The 27,223-nt window shown below is 52.0% G+C and overlaps 4 protein-coding genes across 20 annotated transcripts in view; 3 read left to right on the top strand and 1 right to left on the bottom strand.

Moving 5' to 3' along the window:
* LOC105468689 (XRCC1 N-terminal domain containing 1, N-terminal like) overlaps nucleotides 1–4,047 on the top strand; it is a 47,199-nt gene extending 43,152 nt beyond the window's left edge. For 2 of the 3 annotated variants that reach the window (XM_071075223.1, XM_071075218.1), the window contains one exon: nucleotides 3,920–3,939. In XM_071075223.1, the coding sequence (XP_070931324.1) occupies nucleotides 3,920–3,924 (5 nt within the window). In that variant the 3' untranslated portion in view covers nucleotides 3,925–3,939. Of the gene's footprint in view, nucleotides 1–3,919 lie in introns of all 3 variants that reach the window. The other variant, XM_071075221.1, reaches the window with a different exon arrangement.
* A 96-nt stretch (nucleotides 4,048–4,143) lies between these two features.
* On the top strand, nucleotides 4,144–6,502 carry LOC105468935 (uncharacterized). The gene is made up of 4 exons (XM_071075237.1): nucleotides 4,144–4,221; nucleotides 4,585–4,692; nucleotides 4,976–5,105; nucleotides 5,452–6,502. Exons 2-4 carry the CDS (start codon nucleotides 4,594–4,596, stop codon nucleotides 5,565–5,567), a joined length of 345 nt encoding a protein of 114 aa, XP_070931338.1. The 5' UTR covers nucleotides 4,144–4,221; nucleotides 4,585–4,593; the 3' UTR covers nucleotides 5,568–6,502.
* An 850-nt stretch (nucleotides 6,503–7,352) lies between these two features.
* On the bottom strand, nucleotides 7,353–12,216 carry LOC105468683 (ADP-ribosyltransferase 5). Of its 10 annotated transcripts, none has more exons than XM_011718887.3 (6): nucleotides 12,069–12,216; nucleotides 11,044–11,283; nucleotides 10,655–10,713; nucleotides 8,480–9,209; nucleotides 7,844–7,876; nucleotides 7,353–7,636 (listed from the first exon to the last, which is right to left on the bottom strand). In XM_011718887.3, exons 3-6 carry the CDS (start codon nucleotides 10,709–10,711, stop codon nucleotides 7,581–7,583), a joined length of 876 nt encoding a protein of 291 aa, XP_011717189.2. In that variant the 5' UTR covers nucleotides 10,712–10,713; nucleotides 11,044–11,283; nucleotides 12,069–12,216; the 3' UTR covers nucleotides 7,353–7,580. The 10 variants fall into 10 exon arrangements, with proteins under 10 accessions (XP_011717189.2, XP_011717187.2, XP_011717186.2 ...); XM_011718885.2 differs by lacking the exon at nucleotides 12,069–12,216 and adding an exon at nucleotides 12,014–12,054 and having other exon boundaries at nucleotides 10,655–10,847; nucleotides 11,044–11,119; XM_011718884.2 differs by lacking the exon at nucleotides 12,069–12,216 and adding an exon at nucleotides 12,014–12,054 and having other exon boundaries at nucleotides 10,655–10,805; nucleotides 11,044–11,119.
* A 1,320-nt stretch (nucleotides 12,217–13,536) lies between these two features.
* On the top strand, nucleotides 13,537–26,245 carry LOC105468685 (ADP-ribosyltransferase 1). Of its 6 annotated transcripts, none has more exons than XM_024788765.2 (5): nucleotides 13,537–13,621; nucleotides 17,535–17,686; nucleotides 21,356–21,470; nucleotides 21,768–22,548; nucleotides 23,104–23,436. In XM_024788765.2, the coding sequence occupies exons 3-5, from the start codon at nucleotides 21,408–21,410 to the stop codon at nucleotides 23,145–23,147; spliced, it is 888 nt and encodes a 295-aa protein (XP_024644533.1). In that variant the 5' UTR covers nucleotides 13,537–13,621; nucleotides 17,535–17,686; nucleotides 21,356–21,407; the 3' UTR covers nucleotides 23,148–23,436. The 6 variants fall into 6 exon arrangements, with proteins under 6 accessions (XP_024644533.1, XP_024644532.1, XP_024644529.1 ...); XM_024788764.2 differs by having other exon boundaries at nucleotides 16,863–17,686; XM_011718888.2 differs by lacking the exons at nucleotides 13,537–13,621; nucleotides 23,104–23,436 and adding exons at nucleotides 23,549–23,590; nucleotides 26,148–26,245 and having other exon boundaries at nucleotides 16,709–17,686.
* Nucleotides 26,246–27,223: the final 978 nt, after the last annotated feature.

The following is a 27,223-nucleotide window of genomic DNA, read 5'->3' as shown; positions in this document are numbered from 1 at the left end:
GCACTCCAGCCTGGGCAACAGAGCAAGACTCCTGTCTCAAAAAAAAAAAAAAATTATTGATCATAATTAGATTCAAGTTAAGCAGTTTTGGCAAGAACATGACCTAGCTGATTGTGTGTACTTTCCACTGCATCACAGCGGAAGGTGCATGATGTCAGTGTGGCCCATTGGTGAGGCCCATTGCTCTAGCGAAGTCTTCATTGTAATGGTACCAGGGAAGCCCTTTTAGTAACAGGAAGCTATGTTGAGACGGTGTGACAACACTGCTCCCTCAAAAGCTTTCACCCAGTGGATTTAGCATCCATAGATGATTTTTACCTGAACTGGCTATTATAACAGTGGTTTCAAGATCGTAATTTTCTGCCTCTGTCATTTCTTCTACGTTTATTCACTGGCATTCTTCTGTAAAGAAGTGCTTTCACCTACTTTCTTTTTTTTTTTTTTTGAGTCAGAGTCTCACTCTGTCACCCTGGCTGGAATGCAGTGGTGTGATCTTGGTTCACTGCAACCTCCACGTCCTGCCAGGTTCAAGCAATTATCCTGCCTCAACCTCTTGAGTAGCTGGGATTACAGGCCTGTGCCACCATGCCTGGCTAATTTTTGTATTTTTGGTGGAGACGGGGTTTCACCATGTTAGCCAGGATGGTCTTGAACTACTGACCTCAGGTGATCCGCCCACCTTGGCCTCCCAAAGTGCTGGGATTACAGGCATGAGCCACTGCATCCAGCCTTTCCTCTTTTTTTGAATATCACTATGGACTCAATATGATAATCCATTACAGTCATTATTCTTTTGGGTGTTCGATTCTTTCTAAATGTGGCTAATAATTAATTGGTATATTTGTGTATTCACTCATTTATTGTTCATTCACTCCCTTTATTTATTTATTTATTTAAGATGGGGTCTTGCTCTGTTGCCTAGGCTAGAGTGCAGCGGCGCGATCTCGGTTCATTGTAGTCTCTGCCTCCCAGGTTCAAGCAATTCTCCCACCTCAGCCTCCTGAGTAGCTGGGATTACAGGCACACCACCACACCTGGCTAATTTTTGTATTTTTAGTAGAGACGGGGTTTCACCATGTTGGCTGGGCTGGTCCCAAACTCCTGACCTCAGGTCATCCACCCTCCTCGGCTTCTCAAAGTGCTGGGATTATAGGCGTGAGCCACCGTGCCCAGCCCACTCATTCACTTTAAAAAAAAATTTTTTCTTTTTTTTAGAGACAAGGTCTTGCTCTGTCACCCACGCTAGGGTGCAATGGTATGATCATGGCTCATTGAAGCCTAGCCTCAAGCCATCCTCCCACCTCAGCCTTCCTATTAGCTAGGACTACAGGCATGCACCACCACACTCAGCTAATTTTTTATCTTTTTGTTGAGATAGGGTCTTGCCATGTTGCCCAGGCTGTTCTCGAACTCCTGACCTTAAGCGATCCTCTGGCCTCAACCTCCCAAAATGCTGAGATGACAGCATTTCACGATGTCATCGTGAGCCACCACACCCAGTCTCACTCACTTTTAAAATTCATGCACTTTCTTAGTCATTCAGTTGTGGTAGATTTTTTGCTGTCGCTGAGTTCATACCTATTTACTGACACTTTCTTTTTTTTTTTTTTTTTGGAGACAGAGTCTCTCTCTGTCGCCCAGGCTGGAATGCAGTGGCCGGATCTCAGCTCACTGCAAGCTCCGCCTCCCGGGTTTACGCCATTCTCCTGCCTCAGCCTCCCGAGTAGCTGGGACTACAGGCGCCCGCCACCTCGCCCGGCTAGTTTTTTGTATTTTTTAGTAGAGACGGGGTTTCACCGTGTTAGCCAGGATGGTCTCGATCTCCTGACCTCGTGATCCGCCCGTCTCGGCCTCCCAAAGTGCTGGGATTACAGGCTTGAGCCACCGCGCCCGGCCGACACTTTCTTTTAGTAGATTCTGTTTCCTGGTACTGGAAGCACAGGCTGGAGAAATAAAGCAGACCCTTTGTCATAGAGAAGATAGCCATGTGCACAAATGAGCTCGATTTGCGACAACAAATGCTGTGAGAAAGGAGAGTGTATACTGAGGGTGCCCAGCGGAGGAAGCACCTTCCTCTGTCTTAGATGACCAGGGAAGGCAGGAAGAGAGAATCTGGACTTCACCTAGAAAGGTTACAGACTTCAGAGAAGACATAGGGCATTCGGAGCAGAGAGGGGGCATGGGCCAAAGCAGGGAGGTATGTTTGGAGAATAGCAAGATGCCTCCCATGGTTGGCACATGGAGAGAATTTTGTGAAAGGAAGTGACAGAGGGTAGCTGGGCCCACATCAGAAGCTCAGGGAGGTCTTGGTGAGAGGCTTGGGCTTTCTCCAGGAGGCCAGGGAGCTCTAGGTGGCCTCCTGAGCAGCTGCCCAATCATAAATTCTTTGTGAGTGCAACTGCCTGATAGTTTTATCGATGATGCTAAAGGACCCACACTTGGTCAAGGCTCTCTCATGGTTCCAGTGTATATGGAAGCTGTATTCAGACCTATGCTCTTACAAAGAATTCTTGTCCATAGCCTGCCTTCAGGCTGTTAGCTTAAAGGAACTGAGCTTACTGTGACTCTTAGTGCCAGGGACAGGAACTACTCATACCAGCCTGCTTTGTGGCTCCTGGTGACATCACTTCACAGTGGCAAGGGAAGGCCAAGCCCTCCTGGGCTATTCATTCATGAGTGACTGCTAAGTAAGTCAAAAGTTTTTTGCTGTTGTTTTTTGAGACAGGGTCACACTGTGCCACCCAGGCCAGAGTGCAGTGGCACAGTCACAACTCACTGCAGCCTTGAACTCCTGGGCTCATGCTCTCCTTCCACCTCGGCCTCCCAAAGTGCTAGGATTATAGGCGTGAGCCACCACACCCAGCCACAAATTTAAATTGTTGGTATAAGTAATATCCATCTCACCCCCCGCACCCCAGAACATAAGGCCATGAAGACAGGAACGTGCTTGTCTTGTCCACTGATGTATCCTTAGCACCTGTGACACTACCGTGTGCTCAGTAAATACTGGTTGACTGAAAGAATAAGATTTGGAGCTCAGAAACAGCAAGTGTCTGTTCTGGCCAAGGTGGTCCAAAGGGCTGCATAGAAGTGGGCACTCTTGGCCGCATCCTGGGGGTGGGAAGGAGTATGTGTGGGTGAGCTCAGGCTCTTCTCCCACCCCTCATTTTTTGTTCCTTACTTGGCCTGGCATGCCAGTTTCAATGAGACGTTCCAGTTTCTGTTCTGGACCATGTTCGGCATGGAAGAGCACAGCATGGTGGACAGTTTCTGGTGCCTGAGTTTGTGGGCCGGGCCCTCTATGGCATCTTTACCATCGTCGTGGTCATTGTGCTGCTCAATATGCTCATTGCTATGATCACCAACTCCTTCCAGAAGATTGAGGTGTGTAAACAGAGGCCAGTTTAGGCCAGGGAGCAGAAGGGAAAAAGGAATGGAGAGGAATAGGGTGCAAAGGGGCAAGACATGTGGCGTTGTGCTCTGCCTCCACTGTTGTCTTGCTTGTGGCTTTGGACAAGTTTTCCTCTGTAAAATGAGGGTCTTAGTGATGCTATTAGTATCTCCAGACACCAAGTCTAGTGCTGATTCCCCTTTAGGGTTGGGCAGAGGAGTGTGTTGTAGAGAAGAAAACGGGAACATGAGAGGGAGAGGGAAGGAAACGGATGGGTTAGGGTCTGCAGGCTGGAGAATAGGCTGGGCAGGAACTGGATGTCAGAAAGATGAAAAACAATAGTGGGGAGAGAGGAAATGGGGGACAGTGGAGGTCGGAGATAAGTATGGGGAGAAGAAAGAGGCTGGCTAGGATTATAGACACACTGGAGAATCAAAGATGTGAGGAGTGGGGAAAAGAAAGTCTGAGTGGGCAGGGGTCCATGTGCTAACGAGGTCCTTGCACCACCCCCTGCTGCCTGGCTCCCAGGATGATGCTGACGTGAAGTGGAAGTTTGCTCGCTCCAAGATCTGTCTGTCCTACTTCCGAGAGGGCCTGACACTGCCTGTGCCCTTCAACATCCTGCCCTCCCCAAAGGCTGTCTTCTACCTTCTCAGGTGATGACCTCAGAGCTCCCACTCCCCAAATCCCCAGCCCCTGCCCCCATTTCCCTGTCCTCTAACCAACTTCTTCCCACCATTGAAATCTCTCAGGAGAATTTGCCAGTTCATTTGCTGTTGCTGTTCCTGCTGCAAAACCAAGAAGCCAGACTATCCCCTCATCCCTACTTTGTGAGTACCTCCTCAGCTTGCTGCTGGTCGCCCTGGTGTCAGGCCTTCACCTGTATTGTCTATACCATCCACTTGTCTGCATACCCCGGGCTTATCTATCTTTCCAGGTATGTTCCCCAGAAAGCCTGTCTCAATTTCTACTCTCTCACGTGGCTTCCCTTTCCCTCTTCCTGGCTCTGGCCATTTCCTGAATTTCCAACCCTGTGTCATGCAGCCTAAACAGAAGTCCTTGCCACCCTCCTCCCAAGCTAGAAATACTCACTAAGCTCCAGACAGAACTTTTTGTCTTAAACTGGTCCGAGACATACTTGAACATTTTTTTAAAAAACATGTTAAGAAGTCAAAGAAATGTCCCACAAACAGGGCAGTTAGATGGCTGACAGTGGCCTGAGAGAGGAAGCCAAGAGGCCAGACATCCAAGGAGCTCCCCAGCCCAGTCTGGCCTGGCATGAAGGTGCCTTCCTAATTCAGGTACTGTAGGGGGCTCTCCCCTCCTCACCATCAGCCTCCCAGCCGTCACCCACCCCTTCCTGGTCCTCTCACCGTCAGCCCTTGCCCAGCTTCTGGCCCCTGTCCTTCTACCTTCCAGGTCCACACTGTGGGGTGGAGGCCAGGGGCTAGGTGGTCACGGACAGAAAAGTCTACACAGACTTTGCTTGGGCCTTTTTTGCCTGGGGGTGGGGGGGCATGGGCAGTGATCAGAGGAAGGTTGGAGGTAGAGAATCTCCCCCGCCCTCTTGTCTTCCCATTCCAGGCCAATCTTGGGGCAGGGGCTGTGCCTGGGAAGGAACAGCATGGATCCTACTGCCTTCACATCATCAACGCCCTGGTGCAGCGCTACATAGAGACCGCCCGGCGTAAATTCGAGGAGACCCAGCAGAAAGGTGCGTTGCCCACCTCCAAGCCCTCCCCATTCCTGTTCCTTGCTCAGCTGGGATAAAGGCCCCATTCCCAGAGTCACATCCTCATTCAGCCTGCATAATATGTGGCCCCATCCTGCCCTGCCCTTGGAAGGGCAACCTGCACAGCATGGCCCCTTGCACTCCATCACCCTCTGACCCATCCGGGCATTTATCCCACTCATTTCATGTAACTGCTCATTCCTGCCTTTAGGTGTGTTCAGTTATTCTCCCATTTACTCCCTTACCCAGTCACTCATTCACCTCTTTCATTCACTCACTTACTGACTCATTCCACCAACATTCATCACTATGGCCTCTTTCGTTCCAGGCCCTGTCTTGGAGGGAGGTACGGGGCAGGGACACATGGGAAGCTTTCAGTCTGGTGAGGAAGAGAAACCATCACACTGGGCATTAAGACAGACGCAAATTGCTATCAGTGCCTGAAGGGAGAAGGAGCCCGTCATTTTCAGAGGCTCATAAGAAGGCAGAAGGATAGAGTAGCAGAATGGACAAAGCAGGGAGGGATGTGAACTGGGCCCTGAAGGATGCGGTGAGCTGGCTGGCCATAGACTGGGGAGGGGGGGGGGGGGGACGCATGAACGTCTACCCAGTAACAGCTTTCCCCATGGCTTGTCATCCTTCTCTGGCCCCCAGACTTCCCTTCTTTCCAGCTCCTCAGCTCCTCCCTCCCCACCCGATCGGATTCACCTGTCCCAGTTTCACCCACCCACCTGACCCCTAGCCCACACACCCGTTCCTCACTTCTTCCAGTTCTCCCTCAGGAACTCTGGATACGGCAACCCCTGGGATTCTGTAAAGGGTAAAAGGGGTACAGGGCAGGCTCATCCTCTGAAAGGCCCCTCAGTACTCCACCTCCTCCAGACCTGGGCAACAGACTCACAGAGCTGACCAAGACCGTATCTCGACTGCAAAGCGAGGTAGCCTGTGTGCAGTGAACTCTGGCCGAGGGAGGTACACCCCGGCCTCCTGACAGTGCCAGCATCCTCAGTCACTGCATCACCTGAGTGCACAACAGCTTCCAGAACCTGGGGCCTCCCATCCCTGAGACCCCAGAGCTGACAGGGCCTGGGATTGTGGGGACCCAGGAATCATCAGGAACCGGGCTTCCGGACAGTGGAGGGGCGAGGACTCTGGCTTCTGGAGATTCCGGCCCGCGCTCCCCAGCTCATGTGCTAGTACATAGGGAGCAGGAAGCAGAGGGGGCTGCGGACCTGCCCCAGGGGGAGGATTCGGGGACTGAGGGGAGGTCCTGATACAGTGGAAGGCTCCCTTCTGCTGCTGCTGAGGGTGGTAGCCTAGGAGGTTAAGGGTGGGGGGCCCCTTGGGAGGAGCCTGCGCTGCTTTTCTTGCTTCAATAAAGTTTCTGTTCTGGATGTGAGAGGCCTCCGGGCTGTGTGAGAATCTCTGTCTCCTGATGTTTTGAGGTCCTCGCCTTTCTTTCCCCTGAAATGGACCCTTGTGGGAGTAGGACAGAGAGAAATGACTTGCTCTGTGGTCCCAAGTGTCTTGGGCTTAGGATCCTACTTTGAGTTTCCTCAGATCTTTCACGGATAGTTCCGGACCAGGAGGCAGGAGGCCGGGGAGATGAGAGGTCGGGGTTCAATGGGAACCCTCTGACCAGTTGCCTCCTTCCTTGTCTTTGCACTCCTCACCTCACAAGTGGGGCTGAGGAATCACCTGCCTGCTTTCCTGCCTTCATGGTTGTCGTGAGGACCCCCTAGCTGTTCTAGCTTCTGGATTTGCAGGTTAGAGTGTGACACGGGTCTGCACAGGAGATTGTGTCTAGGAGTGACCAAGAAGTTACTATTATTATTATTTTTGAGATGGAGTCTTGCTCTGTCACCCAGGCTGGAGTGCAGTGGCGAGATTTCCGCTCACTGCAAGCTCCGTCTCATGGGTTCACTCCATTCTCCTGCCTCAGCCTCCGGAGTAGCTGGGACTACAGGTGCCCGCCACCACGCCCAGCTAATTTTTTTGTATTTTTAGTAGAGACAGGGTTTCACCGTGTTAGCCAGACTGGTCTCAATCTCCTGACCTCGTGATCCACCCGCCTCGGCCTCCCAAAGTGCTGGGATTACAAGTGTGAGCCACCATGCCCGGCCCCAGGAAGTTATTTTTTTAGTCCCTCAGTCAGTCCCTCAGCCTAGCAAGGCCAGAGTGGGGCAGATGGTCTAGTCTCATGGAATAAACCAATCATAAAATTCCATGTCTCCACACTGCAATACCTTTTAATCAAGTGGCTGCCTCAATAAAATTCCATGTCTCCACACTGCAACACCGTTCAATCAAGTGGCTGCCTCAGTACTTCCCTTGCTTGTCCCAGGAAGTCCCCACCACATAGCAGAGTTCCCTCAGCCCTGCCGTGGCCTCCCCAGCCCCACATCCTGGTTGGGGAGAAGGCTGCTAGGGCTGGGTCTGGAACCACGTTCTTGCTTCTCAAGGCTGTTGGAGGCGCCTCTTCTTCATATGAAGGTCACCCGTTCCCAGGGCTCCTAAGTGGCAGATGTTGGAGTTTCAGGGCCCAATCCCTGAGAGCTGGAACTCCCCAGGGGCCAAGAGCAGGGTCTTCCAAGGGGGCAGAGAGGAGGCCCCCTCAGATTGTGACTGGCTGCACCCCTGCTGGAGGGAGAAGAAAAGGAAGGGGTCAGCAGGGTGAGGGGGAGTCAAAGCAGCTGAGGGAGGATGGAAGAGCGACTCACCTGGTGCAGACACACAGCCCCGCCTCTTCTCCCCTGCAACAGACAGCAGAGTGAGGCCTCCATGTGGACAGACTCACACCCAAACTGCCCGGCCCATCAGGCCTTGGCAGGGCCATTTCCCCTCTCAATCTATTTTCCCTTCACCTAAAGGGAAACTTCTGACTTCCCTTCCTCCTCGGTCCTCCAGGAAGTTTTCCAGATTGCGTTTCCATCCCTCTTCCCACCCAAGACCCAGTCACTCTTCCATCTGTCCCTGCCTTAGCACTTGGGAGTGGCACATACATGCCCTATCAGCCTCATCAAGCCCAGGGCCCCCTGAGACCTGAAGCAGTCCCCCTGGCTCTTTCTGCTGCTTGCTAATCTCCTTAACCAGGTTCTTTTGGTCTATTAGACTGTGTAGCAGATGGACCCTTTTGAGGACATATAGAATCATCTGAGAATGTTCACAAATCTGGAAAACACTTATAGGACCCAAAAAAACCCGAGTCACAGATGACATTAACTCCAGCTGACTTCCAGCCCTCAATTCCCCTTTAACCAAGTGGGTCTCCCGAAGGCCCTGGGGATTATTGTGTAGGAACATTCTGGCTTATTTCACCCACACTGCCAGTCCTGCTTCCTCCATGCACAGCTCACCACCCAGATAGGCGCAGTTAAAGTGGCTGCAGGTCTGATTATAGCTCCAGAGAGTCACCAGGCTCTGGGCTCCATCCTGAGAGAATCTGGTGACCAAGAAGACTTCATGGGGGGGAATCAGCACCTCGCGCTCCTTGGGAAAGACAGAGAAGGCCTGGATAGGGGCCCCAAAGCAAGTCGTTAGAGAAAAGAGGGTGGCATTACCAAATCTGCAGGCCACTGCCTTATCCAGGGAGCTGGAGGCAAACTGGCCTAAGCGGACAGAGTCCCCCAGCCTTTTGGGTTCAAAGCGAAGGCTGCCCACACCTCGGAACACCACCTCCCCAGGCCCTGTGCTGCAGCCCCCACCGCCTCGAAGCAGCTGCAGGGCCCGGATCAGGTAGAAATGCAGGGCCTTGAAGGGAAAGTGCCTCATGTAGAGCTCCCGGGAGCCTCCGCCTGTCCGCACGGCCTGATTCAACTTCCAGTACAAGGTGTTAGATGAGTTGGTGTAGACCATAATGGCTATTCCATTCTGGGCTTTGAAGCCAGGGGGTAAGGTGAGCCCTCGATGCCTGTCCTCCCAGGCCTCCTGGGCTGCCTCCCAGGATTCCCGAAGCAGGGCATGGTGGGCCATTTCCGCCTTTAGCAGGGGGGCTGCCTTCTCCTCCATCTCCTTTGCACAACCCACATAGGCATCGTCAAAGGTGTCTGGAGCCAGTCCCAGGGGCAGGATGGGAACAGCCTGGGCCTGTGGAGGAAGGAAGAGAGATGCCACACCGAAAAGAGCGTAAGTGCAGAGCACTGGACACGGGTCCTGGGGGCAAACCCATCCAGAAACACAGAATCTCATTTCTATCCCCAAATATCAGGTATATGCAATTTGGCAAGGACCCAATAAGAGGCTTAAATAGCACAGGCACTGGAGTCAGACAGACATGGGCTGAAATCTTTTTTTTTTTTTTTTTTTTTTTTTTGAGACAGAGTCTTGCTCTGTTGCCCAGGCTGGAGTTCAGTGGTGAGATCTCTGCTCACTGCAAGCTCCGCCTCCCAGGTTGGAGTGATTCTCCCACCTCAGCCTCCCAAGTAACTGGGATTACCTGTGCATGCCACCATGGTTGGCTAATTTGTTCTTTTGTTTTTGTTTTTTTGAGACGAAGTCTCACTCTGTTGCCTAGGCTGGAGTACAATGGCACGATCTTGGCTCACTGCAACCCTGCCTCCTGGGTTCAAGCAATTCTCCTGTCTCAGCCTCCTGAGTAGCTGGGATTACAAGTGTGCAATACCACACCCAGCTAATTTTTCGTATTTTTAGTAGAGACAGGGTTTCACCATGTAGGTCAGGCTGGTCTCGAACTCCTGACCTCAAGTGATCCACCAGCCTCAGCCTCCCAAAGTGCTGGGATTACAGGCATAAGCCACCGCACCCAGCCTGAAATCTTGACTTTACCACCTATTAGCTGTGAGATCTTGGGCAAGTGTCATAACTTTTCTGGACTTGAGGATACTTCCAACCTCACAGTTATTATGAAGACAGCATAAAGAGCATTACTTCTGTACAACCTAAAAGGGATCATCCTGTCATTAGAAAGGTTCCTGCGGTCGGTGGGAGGTGGGACTAGATGACTACCAAGCACTTTTCTGGCTGTAAGATCTAGCAGGCAGGTTATGTGCAAATACTACACACAGCAAGTGTCCAGCTACCTGACCCCCAGCCCCAGTCTCCTCAGGCTCTCTTTCCCTCTCATCCAGCAGGAAGCCCTTGCAGGTAGGTGCTCAGCCACCACACCAAATCACTGTCAGCTCTGAGACGCCTGCGTCCTCCCCTGCTCTGTACCCACATTTGGGGTAGGGGTGGTGGGGAGGACAAGCCTTGGCTGGGAGAGGCTGCCAGGACTGCAGCACACAGGTAACCCAAGGAGGCTTTGCGGGACTGTGCCTGCGCTGGGAGATGAGAGGTGGGGAGGAGAATGTTGGAGGCATCCAGAGAGGAATGGAGGTGGGGGTTCTAGGAGACAGAATGGGAACCTGGGGCTCCCTGCAGGGATGGAGGTTCCTGAGAGGAAGAGAGTTAAGAGTGGAATCCTAGGGAAGAGTCCCTGGGAGAGGGCTGTGAGGAGTCAGCCCCCAGTCCACTTCCTCAGGGTCTGCCCCCCAATGTCCCCCTTGGGGACTGGAGATGGTTCCTGGAGTTACCTGCCAGGTGTGGAGGCCAAGGCAGCCGAGGGCCATCATCAGTGATGCCAGTGCCATCCCTGGAGGAGACGTGAGGGCCAGGAGTCCGGGTGAGGGCGGGACCAGTGGCGCTGGAGTCCTGGTTTCTAGGGGCTCGAGGGAGATCTGGACCCTGTCTCCAGGCGCGCGGGATCCGGGGTCCAGGATTAGGGCCCTGGCGGGGCGTGGGCGGGGCCGGGGGCGTGGGCGGGGCCTGGAGTTTATTGTCCGCCCCGCGCTCCAAGTCTCCGCTCCAGACTCCCGACGCCCCTTCCTCAGAGTCTCCAGTCCGGGGACTTTTCTGAGACGGTAAAGGCGGGGCCGCAGTTTGGCTCCGCCAGAGAGGAGAGGGCCGGGGGCAGAGGACCCACCTGAAGGTTGCGGAGGCCGCGAGCAGGAGGTAGCGCCGAGGGCTCGGGCGGGCGCTGCGCTGTCCCCGGAGTCCGGCTGAAAGCAAGGTTCCCGAGGGTAACTAGAGCCCCCGCGCTGGTAACCCGACACCCCTTTCCCAGCGCCGCACGCGGGGCCGGGAGCGGCCGCGGCGGGGCAGGGGCTGAGGGGCAACTCCCCTTCTCCAGGACTGCGGGGTCTTTCTGCGGGACCCTCTTTGGCTGTGAGGGGGAAGGAACTTGTGAGACTTGGTCTCTCCCTCAGGCGGTCCCTGACCCGGTCGGCCCCTGGCCCCCAGACGACCAGGCCAGGGGGCCCCGCGGAGGTCCCGCCAGCCAAAAGGTCGCCCCTGGAGCACTCTGAATTGCAGAGTTTGCATTTGGCCCACACCTTGGGCCACGTGCTCCAGCATCTGAGCAGCGCCCACTCCCCCCCTTCTCTGGGCCCTCTCCCCATACCCCTTCAGTGGGGTTGGGCCAGAGACAGAGCCCTTGGTCGCAAATCCACAGGATCCAGGCTCGCCCCTCCCCCAGACCGCTTTCGGTGCCGCTCAGACTCAGGTGACCCATGTTTGTAAACACTGGCCTTTCCCCCACCTCCTCTGGGCTTATCTATAAATAACCTGGCTCTGAGTTTTGGATGCCGCGTCAGAGGCCATGGGGAAAGGGGCCAGCGGAGGAATTCGTAGCTCAGGGAAGAGCTTCCCAGCAGCCTGAGCCAGGAGGAGGGGGGATGTCACCCTTCCTTCCCCCAGCGGCCGGAGGGTCGCTGAAAGCTAGGATTTCTGAGGGTTGCGAAAGCTAGGATTTGGAAATGCTGCCTGCTGGAGCTGAGGTAGGCACGAAAGATTAGAGCTACTACCCAAAGGACTCCAGCCTGGTCTGGCTCATTAATTTCCCCCATCCCTGTCCCCTCATCCCCTCAGACTGTCAAATAAAAAGTTTCCTCCACCTAGAATCCTGCTGTCTCCCAGAATCCTTTCTGTAGACCAAACGGGAAGACATACCGTGGGTCCAGTCTTGGAGGAGGGTGGGGAGGGAGGTGCTTCTGAGTGCTTGTTCGAAAAACAGCTCCAGGGCAGGGCGCGGTTGCTCACTCCTGTAATCCTAGCACTTTGGGAGGCTGAGGCGGGAGGATCACGAGGTTAGGAGTTCGAGACCAGCCTGGCCAACATGTTGAAACCCCGTCTCTACTAAAAATACAAAAATTAGCCGGGCATGGTGGCGGGTACCTGTAATCCCAGCTACTCAGAAGGCTGAGTCAGGAGAATTGCTTAAAACCAGAAGGTGGAGATGGCAATGAGCTGAGATGGAGCCACTGCACTCCAGCCTGGGCGAAATGCCAGAAAGAAAGACAGAGAGAGAGAAAAAGAAAGAGAAAGAAGTTGCCTGGGCTAAAGGCAAAATGAGAAAGAGAGAGAGAGAGAGAGAGAAAGAGAAAGAGAAAGAAAGAGAAGTTGCCTACATATCCTGCCTGCCCCGCTCTCTGGAGGAAGCTGAGTGTTTGCAGTTGCTTGAAGAGAAGATACCACCTGGGGACAGCTTGGCCTGCTGGGACAGCCCCTGAGACCAGATCTGCTGGGATCACTGCTTTGTCCCTCTCCACTCTCTGGCTTTGGGGGATTGCTTCTCCCATCCCAGGACCTGGAACCCAAAATAAGGCCCCAAGAGATGGACTCAAATCTAGCCATTGGGGGCCAGGCACGGTGGCTCACACCTGTAATCCCAGAACTTTGGGAGGCTGAGGTGGGCAGATCCCGAGGTCAAGAGATTGAGACCATCCTGGCCAACATGGTGAAACCCCATCTCTATTAAAAGTACAAAAATTAGCCTGGCATGGTGGCGGGCGCTTGTAGTCCCAGCTACTCGGGAGGCTGAGGCAGGAGAATTGCTTGAACCCGGAAGGCAGAGGTTGCAGTGAGCCGAGATCTGGCCACTGCACTCCAGCCTGGCGACAGAGCAAGACTCCATCTCAAAAAATAAAAAACAAAAAACAAAGAAACAACAACAAAAAAATCTAGTCATTGGCAGGGATCCTAAGTGTAGCAGAAAGAAGTCCTCCAAGATCACCTGGCGAGTCAGAGCTGGAACTGGGACCCAGAATCCAGCCTCCTTAGTTTGAATCTCTCCTGGCACCTTGCTAAGTCTCAGTGTTCACGTGAAAGGTACAAAATCTAAGGAGATGCTCTCTGAAGCTGAGGTGCTGAAGCTTCCTCCTCTCTTCCTCCTCCTTGACTGACCAGAGTACAGGACCATGGCCAGTGAGGAGGCAGTTGTCCCAACCTGGATCCCTAGTGCTTCAGTCCACCTCCTATCTGGCTTCAGGGATTCTCTTTTTTGTAGGACGAACACTGGGCAGGTCAGACTGAGCAGAGGCTGGTGTTCCTGAGCCCTGAGGAGACATCCAGAAATAGATGGGGGAGTGTCGTGTTTCTGAGCAGCTGTGTGGGGGAGGTGCAAGGGGTGGGGATTGACAATATCAAAAAGAAACTTGTCCTCCCCTCTCCTGGTGGCCGTGGTGGAGACCAGCAGCAGCTTCCCCACGCAGGACAAGGCCTGGGTAAGGAGCGCACCACTCTCTTCCTGGGCGTTGGGCAGGAAAAGTGGTTTTGAGGTGAAGTTTGGGAGATGAATGGTGGAATTTTAGGAGTCATGAGAACAAGTTTCCAGGAAACTTTGATGAAGTTTGGGATACTTAGGAAGGTTGGGGTCCATGGGAAGTTTGAGATTCCTGTGGGGAGATTTGGGTTCACATTCCCAGGAGGGTATGCTCAGCAAGGGCCTGGATGAGGAACTGATGAAAGAATGGCCCCAAGCAGGATGAGAGGGAGGACAGAACGGCAACTCCCTTGGGCTAGAAAAGGAGTTACTCAGCATCCCCAGCAATTTGGCCCATGCCCACCCCATCCCTCCGGCTCCCACTACATCTCCCCTGACACTGGTCACCAAGGCCAGCCACCCACCTGCTCTGCAGTGGTCTCCGCTGTTAGCTGAGCTGAGAAAGTTCCTCAGACTCTCAGCAAACATGCTGAGGCCTACCCAGTGCCTGGTCTTGGCATACATGCTCCCTGCCCTCAAGGAATTCACCGGCCAGGAGAGGAGCCAGGCACATATAAGGGCAGCACAGTGTGATAAGGACAGTGACAGAGGACAGCACAGGGTGATATGGGAGCCCAGAGGAGTCAGAGGGCTTCCTGGAGGAGGTGACCCCCCGGGTTAAGCCCTGAAGAGTGGGTAGCCAGGAGAAGGGTGTCCCAAGGAGAGGGGACAATGTGTGCAGAACCACAGGGAGGGTAACCATGGAGTCCCACCTGTGACTTTGTTCTGCACTACAGAAGCCAAGCAGGAGTGGCAGGTGCGAGCTGCAGAGGGCGTAGAGGGCCAGGATAAGGATGTTGGCCTCTGTTTTGAGGGTATGGAGGGATGTTTTGTTTGTTTGTCTGTTTGCTTTTTTTTTTCGAGATGTGTTCTTATCTCTTCCCTCATAATTTTCGTCTCTGCATTTTTCCTCTATACTTTGAGATATTTCTTCCAGTCAGTTTTGGCACAGAGGGCTTTTAAGCACATAAGGAACATGACCAGTTTAGAAACATCGCCCTCGCTGGGCAGGCAGGTTAGTGGGGCTGACTGTGGAGGGGGAGATCAGTGAGGAGGCACGGGCAAGCCTGAGCCAGGGCAGGGAGTGCGGATGTTGAAGGGAAGAAGAATCTAGGATGGACCCCTATCTCACCCAGTGTTAGTTGGCAACTATGTGAATGTTTGACGAATGATTGACTGAATGGACACCCAGGGGACCATCACGGATGACTGGGTGAATAATGGGGATGGTTTATCACGTGAGACTTGCCATGGCAAATTAACAGGAGCCACCCTGAGCTAGATTAAGCCTAAAGAGGATTTTATCACAAGGATACCATGGTATCTCATGGAACCCAAGGACCAGATGCAAAGAGACTCTAGAAAGCCAAGGAGGAGTGCGACTCCACCTGACCTCTGGCTTCAACCATCAAGCAGCTCGCCCTCTGCCTTTCAGCCTTCTCTTTTCCTTGCTCTGGGGATCTCATCTCTTCCCTGATTTCAATTGCCTGTGACTCTCATGTCTCCTTGATTGCCCATTCTGCTACCTCTTGGACATCTGCTTCGGGGAGTTCACATTTCCCAAAGTGAACTCACCATTTCCCCTCCAAACCTGATCATTAATTCAATACATTTTTATTGAGCATCTGCTTTGTAATGGGACTACAATAATGAGCAAAATGAGCTTTTCAAGTCTCCTTTGGTATAACATTGTGCCTACAGTAACAATAAGGCATTGTGAACTTAAACATGTGTGAAAAGGGTACATCTCACATTAAATGTTCTTGCTACATGAAAGCCAAAACCAAAACAAAAGTAAATAAAACTAAAAACAGGCCAGGCGCGGTGGCTCATGCCTGTAATCCCAGCACTTTGGGAGGCTGAGGTGGGTGGATCACCTGAGGTTGGGCGTTCAATACCAGCCTGACCAACATGGAGAAACCCCATTTCTACTAAAAATGTACAATTAGCCAGGCGTGATGGCGCGCGCCCGTAATTGCAACTACTTGGGAGACTGAGACAGGAGAATCGCTTGAACCCGGGAGGCAAAGTTTGCAGTGAGCCGAGATCGCGCCATTGCACTCCAGCCCGGGCAACGAGAGCAAAACTGTCTCAAAAAACAAAACAAAACAAAAAACACAAGGCTGGGTGCGGTGGCTCACGCCTGTAATCCCAGCACTTTGAAAGGCCTAGGCGGATGGATCACCTTAGGTCAGGAGTTCGAGACCAGCCTGGCCTGGTCAATATGGCGAAATCCCTTCTCAACTAAACACAAAAATCAGCTGGGCGTGGTTGTGGGCACCTGTAGTACCAGCTACTCGGCAAGCTGAGGTGGGAGAATCGCTTGATTCTCAGGAGGCAGAGGTTGAAGTGAGATGAGATCGTGCCACTGCACTCCAGCCTGGGCAACAGAGTGAGACCCTGTCTCAAAATAAATAAATAAATATATAAATAAAAATAAAAATAAAAATAAAATGAAAATAAAGGGATACACAGAAACTTGGAAGTGACGAACATGTTTATTCCCTTGATTGTGGTAATAGTAACATGAGTGTATACTTAGTTCCAAAATCACCAAATTGTATATATTAATTATATGCAGTTTTTTGTATACCAATTATACTTCAATGAGGCTGAAACAAAAAAAGTAAAGTTTCACAGGGCTGTGTTGGAGCAGGACACTCTGCAGTCATGTAAGAATGGTGGAAGAAGATGGGCAATAAAAGAGGGGCTTCATTTTTTTTTTTTTAAAGTCTACTCCACTTCTCCTCTGTGTTTCTAGTTTAAAGAATGGAAACCTGGGCCGGGCGCGGTGGCTCAAGCCTGTAATCCCAGCATTTTGGGAGGCCGAGATGGGCGGATCACGAGGTCAGGAGATCGAGACCATCCTGGCTAACACGGTGAAACCCCATCTCTACTAAAAACACAAAAAAAATGAGCTGGGCGAGGTGGCAGGCACCTGTAGTCCCAGCTACTCGGGAGGCTGAGGCAGGAGAATGGCGTGAACCCAGGAGGCGGAGCTTGCAGTGAGCTGAGATCCGGCCACTGCACTCTAGCCTGGGCACAGAGCGAGACTCCATCTCAAAAAAAAAAAAAAAAAAAGAATGGAAACCTGGGTGTCATCCTTGATTTTTCCCTCTCTCACGTCCCCTATAGCCCATCAGACATCAAGTCTTGTAAATTCTATCTCCTAACTCTGTCTGTCCTCACTGCCATTCTCTTAGGTCCTCTGATTCCATGTCCTCAGTCTGCCTTCAAGCCTCTCCTCCCCCCAAGCCTCTGATCTATCTTGTTTACTATAGAGCAGATGCAGACAGAAACTGAGTTGCAGAGACACAATGAGAGATACAGCTGGCCCAGTGGGCTTTTGCTGCATAACCATTTTGCCATGTGCCACAAAATCTCAGTGGCAAACAAACATTTACTCCCAGGCTCATGGTCTTCGGGTTGACAGCAAGTGGCTTATCTAAACTGGACTTGGTTGGGCAGCTCTGCTCAGGCCACTGGTCTGGCTCAGCTGGGGTCTTCCTCGCTCTGGGCTGGGCTCAGGCCTGTTCCTCATGTGTTCATTCTGGGGGTCCAGACTAAAGAAGAATCTTCCGAAGAAAAGACTCTCAGTTTCCTTCCCCCAAAAGCAGACCCATAGACAAGTACATGGGTGCAGTGAACTTCTTTATAAAGTGATCCCAAGAAATACAAGTCAGGGAGTGGCAAAGTCAGATAGAGAAGAGAAAAGCAGCCAATTAAAAGCCTATTACCACTGTGATCAACTAGTCCCACCGGGGACCCTCTATGGGACAGGAAGTCTGACTTCCAGACCTCATTGGTTGAAGGCTGTCCTCGGGAACATTAAATCCCCTACACTTTTGGCCTGCCCTGTGCTTGCAAAAAAACAGGCTCCCAGGGTGATGAAGAACGCCTCAGACACAGAAAAATGTGAGCCCTAGAAGTGGGAGGCTGACAGCCTGCGTGAGAACTATCCACTGCACCTGCATGTGGACTCGAAGACGGTGTCCGGGAATATGGGCTGAGGAAACCACACGGTCAGGTACACTCTCTTTTACCCTGAATCCTTAGATCAACTGGCAGGAAGGCCTCTGATTGGCCTTCTTGGGTCATGTGTCCATCCATGAGCCAATCACAATGGTCAAGGCCTTAGGGCACCAGTCCTGGGGCATGTGTTCCTCTCTTGGGGTGCATAGAGTGAGAAAAAGCCTCACCTGAGCCCATGACTGGATTCTACACACAGGAAAGTGAGCAACTAGTAACAGCAGCTCTAGCCTCCTTGGTGAACTTCAAGAGACCACAGACAAGAACTCAAGTCGTTTTTTTTTTTTTGAGACGGAGTATCACTCTTGTCGCCCAGGCTGGAGAGCAATGGTGCGATCTCGGCTCACTGCGATCTCCGCCTCCCAAGTTCAAGAGATTCTCCGGCCTCAGCTTCCGCACAACACCATGCCCAACTAATTTTTTGCCTTTTTAGTACAGACGGGGTTTCACTATGTTGGCCAGTCTGGTTTCAAACTCCTGACCTCAGGTGACCCACCCGCCTTGGCGTCCCAAAGTGCTGGGATTAGAGGGGTGAGCCACCGCACCCGCCCAGGGAAGTGGGTTTTCATAGCTCACTGCAGCCTTAACCTCCTGGACTCAAGCAATCCTCCTACCTTCAGCCTGCCGAGTTGTTGGGATTACAGATATGCACCACCACACCCTGTAGCCTGGCGTATGTATGTATGTACGTATGTATGTATTTTAATTTTTGAGACGGAGTCTTACTCTGCCGCCCAGGCTGGAGTGCAATGGCGCGATCTTGGCTCACTGCAACCTTCGCCTCCTGGATTCAAGCTATTCTCCTGCCTCAGCCTCCCGAGTAGCTGGGATTACGGGCACCTGCCCAGTTAATTTTTGTGTTTTTGTAGAGATGGGGTTTCACCACGTTGGCCAGGCTGGTCTTGAACTCCTGACCTCAGGTGATCCACCCGCCTCAGCCTCCCAAAGTTGCCCGGACGTATTTTTTTATTTTTAGTAGCGATGGTGTCTCACTATGTTGCCCAGGCTGGTTTCAAACTCCTGGGCTCAAGTAATCCTCCCACCTCAGTCTACCAAAGTGCTGGGATTACAGGCTGGAGCCACCATGCCTGGCTGTTGTTCATAATTTTATCCGTAGTACCTGACATGCTACAGATGCTAGACAAAAAAAAAAAAAAAATTGTTGAATAAATGAGTAAGCAGCTTTTGAGGGGGAGAAGATAATGAGCTCCATTTTGGACATGTGGAATTTGGTAAAAACTACTGCTAACTCCATTGCCCAGAGAAGCTCATACTTCACATTTAAATTGTGTATTGGCAATTACAGGTCTTAGATTTGAAGATTAATTATAGACACATAGAATCCCAGTGTCTTAGAGTCACTGAACTATCCAAACTTAGGTCTCCCCAGAGCCAGAGATGATAAAGCAGCGACGCTTAACCTAAATGAGATTGGAGGCAGAAGCATAACCACCGTGATATTTATGTAACATTTGTTTGAAGGCGCATATATTCATTTTCTAAGGGGAGGTTTCAGCTTTTATCAGATTCCAAAAGATAAAGGCCCATTGACTATATTACCATTTGTGTACAGAAAGAAAACAGAGGCTGGAAGCTTTGACTCATACCTGTAATTCCAGCATGCTGGGAGGCCAAGGTGGGTGGATTGCTTGAGCCCAGGAATTTGAGATCAGCCTGGGCAACATGGCAAAACCCCATCTCTACAAAAAATATAAAAATAAGCCAGGCATCGTGTTGTGTGCCTGTAGTCCCAGCTACTTGGGAGGCTGAGGCAGGAGGATCGATTGAGCTCAGAAGGTCAAGGCTGAAGTGAGCTATGATCATGCCACTGTACTCCAGCCTGGGCAACAGAGCAAGACCCTGCCTCAAACAAACAAAAAAAGTAGATACCATTTTGCCTACCAGTTAAATGGAAATTAAAAAGAGATCAATCATATTCAGCAATGGCAAAGATGTGGAATAAAGGGCACTCTCATCCATTGTTGGTGGGGTGGTAGTTTCTATCAAAATAAAAAGTATTCATATTCTTTAGATCTCATTTTACTTCTCAAAATCTTTCCTATAAAAACATGCACACTAGTGAAACCCCGTCTCTACTAAAAAATACAAAAAACTAGCCGGGTGAGGTGGCGGCGCCTGTAGTCCCAGCTACGCGGGAGGCTGAGGCAGGAGAATGGCGTGAACCCGGGAGGCGGAGCTTGCAGTGAGCTGAGATCCGGCCACTGCACTCCAGCCTGGGCGACAGAGCGAGACTCCGTCTCAAAAAAAATAAATAAATAAAAATAAAAAAAATAAAAACATGCACACAAGTAGACAAGGATTTATATACGTAAATATTCACTGTAGTATTATGTATAATATTTTAAAATTAGGAAAAAAATCTAAGTGTTCATAAGTATGAAATGGTTAATTATGGTTTATACCGTGAGATAAACCAAGCTGCCATTATGTGAACAAGGGAGGTATGTATGTACTGACATGGAAGGAAGTTCATGATATTTTTTTCCTGAGGAAAAAAGGTAATAAAGTGTGTATGTGTAAGCATGTTTCCTTTTAGTTCTTAAAAAAATGACAATAGGGTCAGCGCGGTGGCTTATGCCTGTGATCCCAACACTTTGGGAGGCCGAGGTGGGCGGATCACCTGAGGTCAGGAGTTTGAGACCATCCTGGCCAGCATGGTGAAACCCTGTCTCTACTAAGAATACCAAAATTAGCTGGGCGTGGAGGCAGGCACCTGCAGTCCCAGCTACTCCAGAGGCTGAGGCAAAAGAATCACTTGGACTCAGGAGGTGGAGGTTGCAGTGAGCCAAGATCACGCCACTGCACTCCAGCCCGGGCAACAGAGTGAGACTTGGTCTCAGAAAAAAAAAAAAAGAAAAAAGAAAAGAAAAAAAAAAAAAAAAAAAGAAACTGCCAGTTTCAATCCAGACCCAATGCCTGGACACCCTCTTCTTGGAGACACTTCAGGCACTCCACCTGTCCCCCAACAGGGAGGGTGTGGAACGCTTGTGGTTGATGCTGCTTGCTTTGGGGAAACCATTATCCTCTGTCTTCTTCTGTTTTTCTGATCCCCTCTTTCCCCAGCACCTGGGGTTTATATCTGTCCCTCCCTGGAAGCATGGAAGGCTCATTCCACAAGAGGACTGCAGGGAGTGGGGGCAACCGGTGGACCAAGCCCTGCTCTAAGTCTGTTCCTGGAGTCCTGCTAAGGCCCCACCAGCTGCACACTCCTGGATCTGCCCCCATCCCAACCCCATAACCCCTGTGAGGTGAAGCCCAGCTCTCTCACCGTGGCTGTCAAGTCCCTTCATGACTGGCCCATCTTCACAACGTTCCTACCCTGCGAGCTCTGCCAGCCTCGATGACATGTCTTTCCCTCTTTACATCCTCAGTTCCCACCTCCAATACATTTGCTTTTTCTGTTCCTGCTGCACAATATCTCCCAGTCTCCACTTGCTGACATTTTAGTCTCTTGTTCATCCTGCAAGACCCTGTTCACGTCACTCCTCCAGGAAGTCACGCATGTTCCTTCCAGCAAGAAAGGTCCTCTCTCTTCTGAGCCTCCATGTCTGTCTTGTGACTCTCAGTGCCAAGCACTAGGAATGGCACAGACTAAGTGTCGATTCATGTTTATTAAACTATACAGATTAACACTGCAATTTTCCAGATGAGGAAACTGAGACTCAAAGAGAGACAGCAACTGGCCCAGGGTCACCAGCATGCAGATGCCTGCTATGATGTCTCTGCTTCTTGTGTCTGTGGGCCTCATGGAAGCACTTCAGGTACGGGCATCCCCCACTGTTCCCACCCAGCAGGGAACTGAGCCATCAGCTTCTTCTGAACCCTGGAAGGAGAGAGGAAAGAATGCCTGACGCTTCCCTTGGGGATCACTCAGCCCAAGGGGACAGCCCCAGATGCTAGTTTTGGGGAAATTACAGCCAGAGGTTCCCAATCCCCTTCCCCACCAGGTGTGTTTGGGGCCCTTCCTGCCTTTCTCAGTGGAGGGGAGAGCTGGATGGCAGGGGACTCATTCTCTCAGGGGCCTATCCTCTCAGTCCCTGCTGCTCCTGCCCCCTCAGGCCCAGAGCCACCCCATCACACGACGAGACCTCTTCTCTCAAGAGATGCCGCTGGACATGGCCCTGGCTTCCTTTGATGACCAGTACGCTGGCTGTGCTGCTGCCATGACAGCTGCTCTTCCAGATCTCAACCACACGGAGTTCCAGGCCAACAAGGTGTATGCAGACGGCTGGACACTGGCAAGCAGCCAATGGCAGGAGCGCCAGGCCTGGGGGCCAGAGTGGAGTCTCAGCCCTACCCGTCCACCCCCGCCACCCCTGGGCTTCCGCGATGAGCATGGGGTGGCCCTCCTGGCCTACACAGCCAACAGTCCCCTGCACAAGGAGTTCAATGCAGCCGTGCGTGAGGCAGGTCGCTCCCGGGCCCACTACCTCCATCACTTCTCCTTCAAGACACTCCATTTCCTGCTGACCGAGGCCCTGCAGCTCCTGGGCAGGGGCCAGCGTCCACCCCGGTGCCACCAGGTGTTCCGAGGTGTGCATGGCCTGCACTTCCGGCCAGCAGGGCCCGGGGCCACTGTGAGGCTGGGGGGCTTTGCTTCCGCCTCCCTGAAGAATGTTGCGGCCCAGCAGTTTGGTGAGGACACCTTCTTTGGCATCTGGACCTGCCTCGGGGCCCCTATCAAGGGCTACTCCTTCTTCCCTGGAGAGGAAGAGGTGCTGATCCCCCCCTTCGAGACCTTCCAAGTGATCAATGCCAGCAGACCGGCCCAGGGCCCCGCCCGCATCTACCTCCGGGCTCTGGGCAAGCGCAGCACCTACAACTGCGAGTACATCAAAGGTAGGAGGGCAAGCGCCAGTCAGCACCTGTGCAGAAGGTGGGCCTTCCACATCCACCAGGGACTTCGGCAAACCCAAGCCCCTATCTCCTGTGTCCCAGGGATACATAAATACAACCAGTCATATCCACCAGCTCCCAACCCCTTCCATCTAAGGGGAGACATAACCTTTTGAGGGGTGCACTTACTGCCCTTGAAGGGATCTAAGCCATAGTTGGCCACTTGCCTGCTGGGTGGCTGGAAAGGTTTCCTGGCCAAGGGAGGGGTCTCTGACCATTTGGGCGGGCAAGCAGGCCTGGTCGGGCTTTTCTCCTGGTCAGAGGCTGGAAGGGAATTATTTTCCAGCCAGATTATTGATACCTAAAGAGCTGTTGCCAGAAATGAGTAGGAGCCCCAACCTCAGTTTCTGAGAAGAGTGCATTTATGAGCTGGAAGAAGAATTCTGTGCTGGGTGGGGTGGTGGGGGCAGGGAGACAGCAGCTGGGTGCTGTGCCCCTAAGGTCACACTCAGGCTGTGGTCGGGAAGTGGTAGACGCTCCTCCTGTCCATGTCCCCAGCACAGGCCAGAAGAACCACCACGGGGATGGGCCCAGGTTCTTAATTTCTGAAGGGCTAAGGACTTCACTTCCTATCTTGGACAGCAACAGGAGCATGCATGAGTTGACATAAGGTGAGGAGGGCATGCAAAGAACACAAACCAGGCTGGGGTGAGGCATGGAAGAGGGAGAGGTGAGTGTGGCAGGGAGGCAAAGTTACAGGCCCAGGGAGCAGGAGTGCCCCAGAGTCGACCCTGGCTTTGATGGCCCACTCCCCCTTCTGGCCCTGCTTCTCATGGGTTGAGGCAAACCTAGTCAAGGAAGTTCCACCATGAAAGAGCAGAATTAGGGGGAAATGTACCAACCTCTCCTAGAACAAGTCAGGAATGGACCACCAGGGCTCTGAGGTCCCTTTCCATCCTGAGAGCTCCTGAGCCTTTCATTCTTTACTGTTTCTTTTCTATAGACAAGAAATGCAAGTCTGGGCCTTGCCATCTGGATAATTCAGGTAAGGGCTGCAGGCACCTGTGGGACTCAGTTCATCCCTGACCCCATCACCTGGATCTTTTTTTTTTTTTTTTTAAGACAGAGTTTTCACTCTTGTTGCCCAGGCTGGAGTGCAATGGCACGATCTCAGCTCACTGCAACCTCCGCTTCCCAGGTTCAAGCCATTCTCCTGCCTCAGCCTCTTGATTACAGCTGGGATTACAGGCGCATGCCACCACGCCTGGCTAATTTTTTGTATTTTTAGTAGAGACCACAGCCTGAGCTGGACCTTAGGGGCACAGCACCCAACTGCTGTCTCCCTGCCCACCATGTTGGCCAGGCTGGCCTCGAACTCCTGACCTCAGGGGATCCATCCACCTTGGCCTCCCAAAGTGCTGGGATTACAGACGTGAGCCACCATGCCCGGCCCACTTGGATCTTTTATAAGGAAACAACCTCATTAATAATAATAAAAAAAGTGCACTCACTGAAGTGGCACCTTGGGGGTTGCCAGCCTTAGCCAGGAGATGAGTGTGTGGGAGAGCAGATGGTTGGGGGAGCAGAGACACCTGCTCTCCAGCCTGGGTCTGCCTGTCCTTTGCAGGAAAAGGCCACTGATCAGGCCCCCGAGAGATTCAGGCTGCAGTGAAGTGAGGGATGGAAGGGCTGCTCCCCGCAACGTCCTCCTTTGGTCCTTCTCTGCCTCCCAGTGCAGAACCCACTGTCTCTGTTACTGCCCTCAGGGCTCCCCCAAACCCACCTTTGAAGACCAGCTTTGGGTGCTGGAGGCCTGGGCTCTAGTCCAGGCTCTGCTCTTTCTCTATGACCAACCCATTCTTTCTCTGTGCCTCAGTTTCTCGGTGTGTATAATAAGCAAATTGGACCAGATGATCTCCAGCTGTGACTCTTCTCTTCCCTCAGACACTTGGTGTGCCAAGGCCTACCCAGGTCACCATGTCTCTAGGTGGGAATGGGCCATTTCCAGGGAAGAAGCAGCAGTTCCTCCCCAAGCCTTTAGAACTCCTCTGTCCTTCAGAACTCTGTAAGTGGGCACGAAGGACCCCCCAGCTTCCTCTGATCCACTCCAGGCACATCATGCCATTCATTCTCACCACGCCCCAATGGTACTGTCATCACCTCTGTTCTGCAGATGACAGTACCAAGGTACAAAGACGCAAAGAGAAGCCAGGCGCGGTGGCTCACGCCTGTAATCCCAGCACTTTGGGAGGCCAAGATGGGCGGATCACCTGCGGTCAGGAGTTCGAGACCAGCCTGACCAACATGGAGAAACCCCGTCTCTACTAAAAATACAAAATTAGCTGGGCGTGGTGGTGCATGCCTGTAATCCTAGCTACTTGGGAGGCTGAGGCAGGAGAATCTCTTGAACCTAGGAGACAGAGGTTGCTGTGAGCCAAGATTGTGCCGTTGCACTCCAGCCTGGGCAACAAGAGTGAACCTCTGTCCCAAAACAAAACAAAACAAAGCAAAACAAAAACAAAAACATCAAAGGTGCAAAGACGAGAAGCAAGCAGCCCTGTGCCACCCAGCTACTAAGAAGTGGAGTCCAGAGAGCCTGGCTCTAGAGCCAAACTCTGAACCACCACACCAGGATGGTTTTCATCCCTCCCCAGACATCATCCCATCCCATCCCATCCATCTCATCTTTGTTGCACAGTAATCTATGGGAAGGAGGCGGAACAGGAGGCATTACCCATTTCATATGGTCAAGTGAGACCCAGAGACAAATTATTTGCTCAAGGTGACAGTGAGTTCATGGCAGAGCCAGGATCAGAAGCCAAGTTTCCAGCCTCCCAGGCATCTTTGAGTTTTGATGATATAATTCCAGTAACTGGAAAAGTTTAGGATTTCTCCTCCTAGTCCACCCCACACCTCTCCTACCAGGGTTTGGGCAAAGGAGCCAAGTTCAGCCACAGTAGATCCCACTCTGATCTTAAATCCACGTTACATCCCACTCTGAAGCACCTTATTTGTGGCAATAGAAAGCAGTTAAGTTAGACACAATGACCTTCGGAAGAGAAACTGGGACTCTAATTGGTCTCCTCGTCTCTGTCTACCTTCCTAAATTCTTTATTAAAAAAAATTTTTTTTTCACTCTGTCACCCAGGTTAGAGTGCAGTGGCACCACTACGGCTCACTGTAGCCTCAAACTCTTGGGCTCAAGTGATCCCCCCACCTCAGTCTCCCAAGTAGCTTGGACTACAGATATATGCCACCATGCCTGGCTACTTTTTGTATTTTTTGTAGAGAAGGGGTCTCCCTATGTTGCCCGGGTTGCCTAAAATTGTTTAAAGCAGTCAAATTTAGCAGTGGGGGCATTGTACATCAACTTTAGTGACACTAGTGTTAGTAAGTTCTGATAACACATTACCATTGGACCAGCGCCTCCCTAAACTTGATCTTTATCTCTGTTGCCTGTGGCAATTTTGTATATCAGTCTGTCCAGCTCACTCTGCCAATCTCTCCACCTTGAATCTGTGTGTCCCCACTTTGCTCCTGTGCTCCTAAATACCTCTTTTTCTCTCTCTCTCCCAAAACCTCTCTGCCTGTCTTCTCTGCAGCCATGGGCCAGAGCCCCCTCTCTGCAGTTTCGTCTCTGCTGCTGCTGCTCTGGTTCCTCGCAGTGAGGGCCTTTCCAGACAGTCCAGGCCTCCTTTGATGCATGAGACACGGGACAGCCTCACCTGCTGCCTCTGCCCATCCTGAGGATGTTGGCAATGTGTGCTTTCAGTGTAATCAAGATTCCTGGCAACCCCATCTGCAGGGAACTCTGGGACCTTCTCTGGTAGCTGCCAGACCTGCTGGTGGAGAAACAGGAGACAATTTGGGGACTGAACCTTACCCAGGGCTCTAGGAGTGAGACTCTGAATAAAGGGTTGGGCCGGCGGTGTGGGGGGTACTTCAAGACAGGCAGCAACTCACTTGGAGATAGAAAGACTTCAGTTGATTTGGGGGGTGACTGGAGAGGAAAGCACTTCGCAGTGATACCTGTTGGTGTTACTCAGATGCCTCACATGTCCATCTGGAAAGCTCTTGTTCACTCCTCCAGGAAGCCTTCTGTGACCTCTCCCACCCAGCTGGGGTAGTGACCCTGCCTCTGTGCTTCCACAGAGCCCTGAATGCTTCCGTATACCACATGTCCATGTCTGTCTGCCATGTCAAACTGTGAGCTTCCTGAGGGAAGGGACTGGGTCAGAGGCACAGAGGTAGTGCCAGGAAATGTGTGAAACTCAGAAAGGAACAAATACCTGTGAATGGCTGGTCCCTGCACTGCCCCTCCCTTGGACACTGTCAAGCTCTCAGTGTCCGAGTGTGAGAATGGGGTGGACGGTGCCTAACTCCAGCACACAGAGAGAAGGAGAGATGGAAGAGAGAGCTCTAGTCCTCCATCAGCACCTCAGCCAAATCCCATTCTTTTGTCAGCACAGATGTAACTTCTGCTCTAATCCATGAGTCCTGAGGCTCCTCTCATCATGGCTCACTGTAGCCTCAAACTCCTGGCCTCAAGAGATCCTCCCACCTCAGCCTCCCAAGTAGCTGGGACTACAGATACCTGCCACCACACCTAATTTTTGTGTTTTTTGTAGCGACAGGGTCTCCCTAGGTTGCCTAAGTTCTTTTTTTTTTTTTTAAGCTC

This window comes from Macaca nemestrina, chromosome 12, assembly GCF_043159975.1.
Source record: "Macaca nemestrina isolate mMacNem1 chromosome 12, mMacNem.hap1, whole genome shotgun sequence".
NCBI classification, from domain to species: Eukaryota; Metazoa; Chordata; class Mammalia; order Primates; family Cercopithecidae; genus Macaca; species Macaca nemestrina.
The sequence above is the reverse complement of the archived record's forward strand: the minus strand, read 5'-3'. Positions and strand labels throughout refer to the sequence as shown.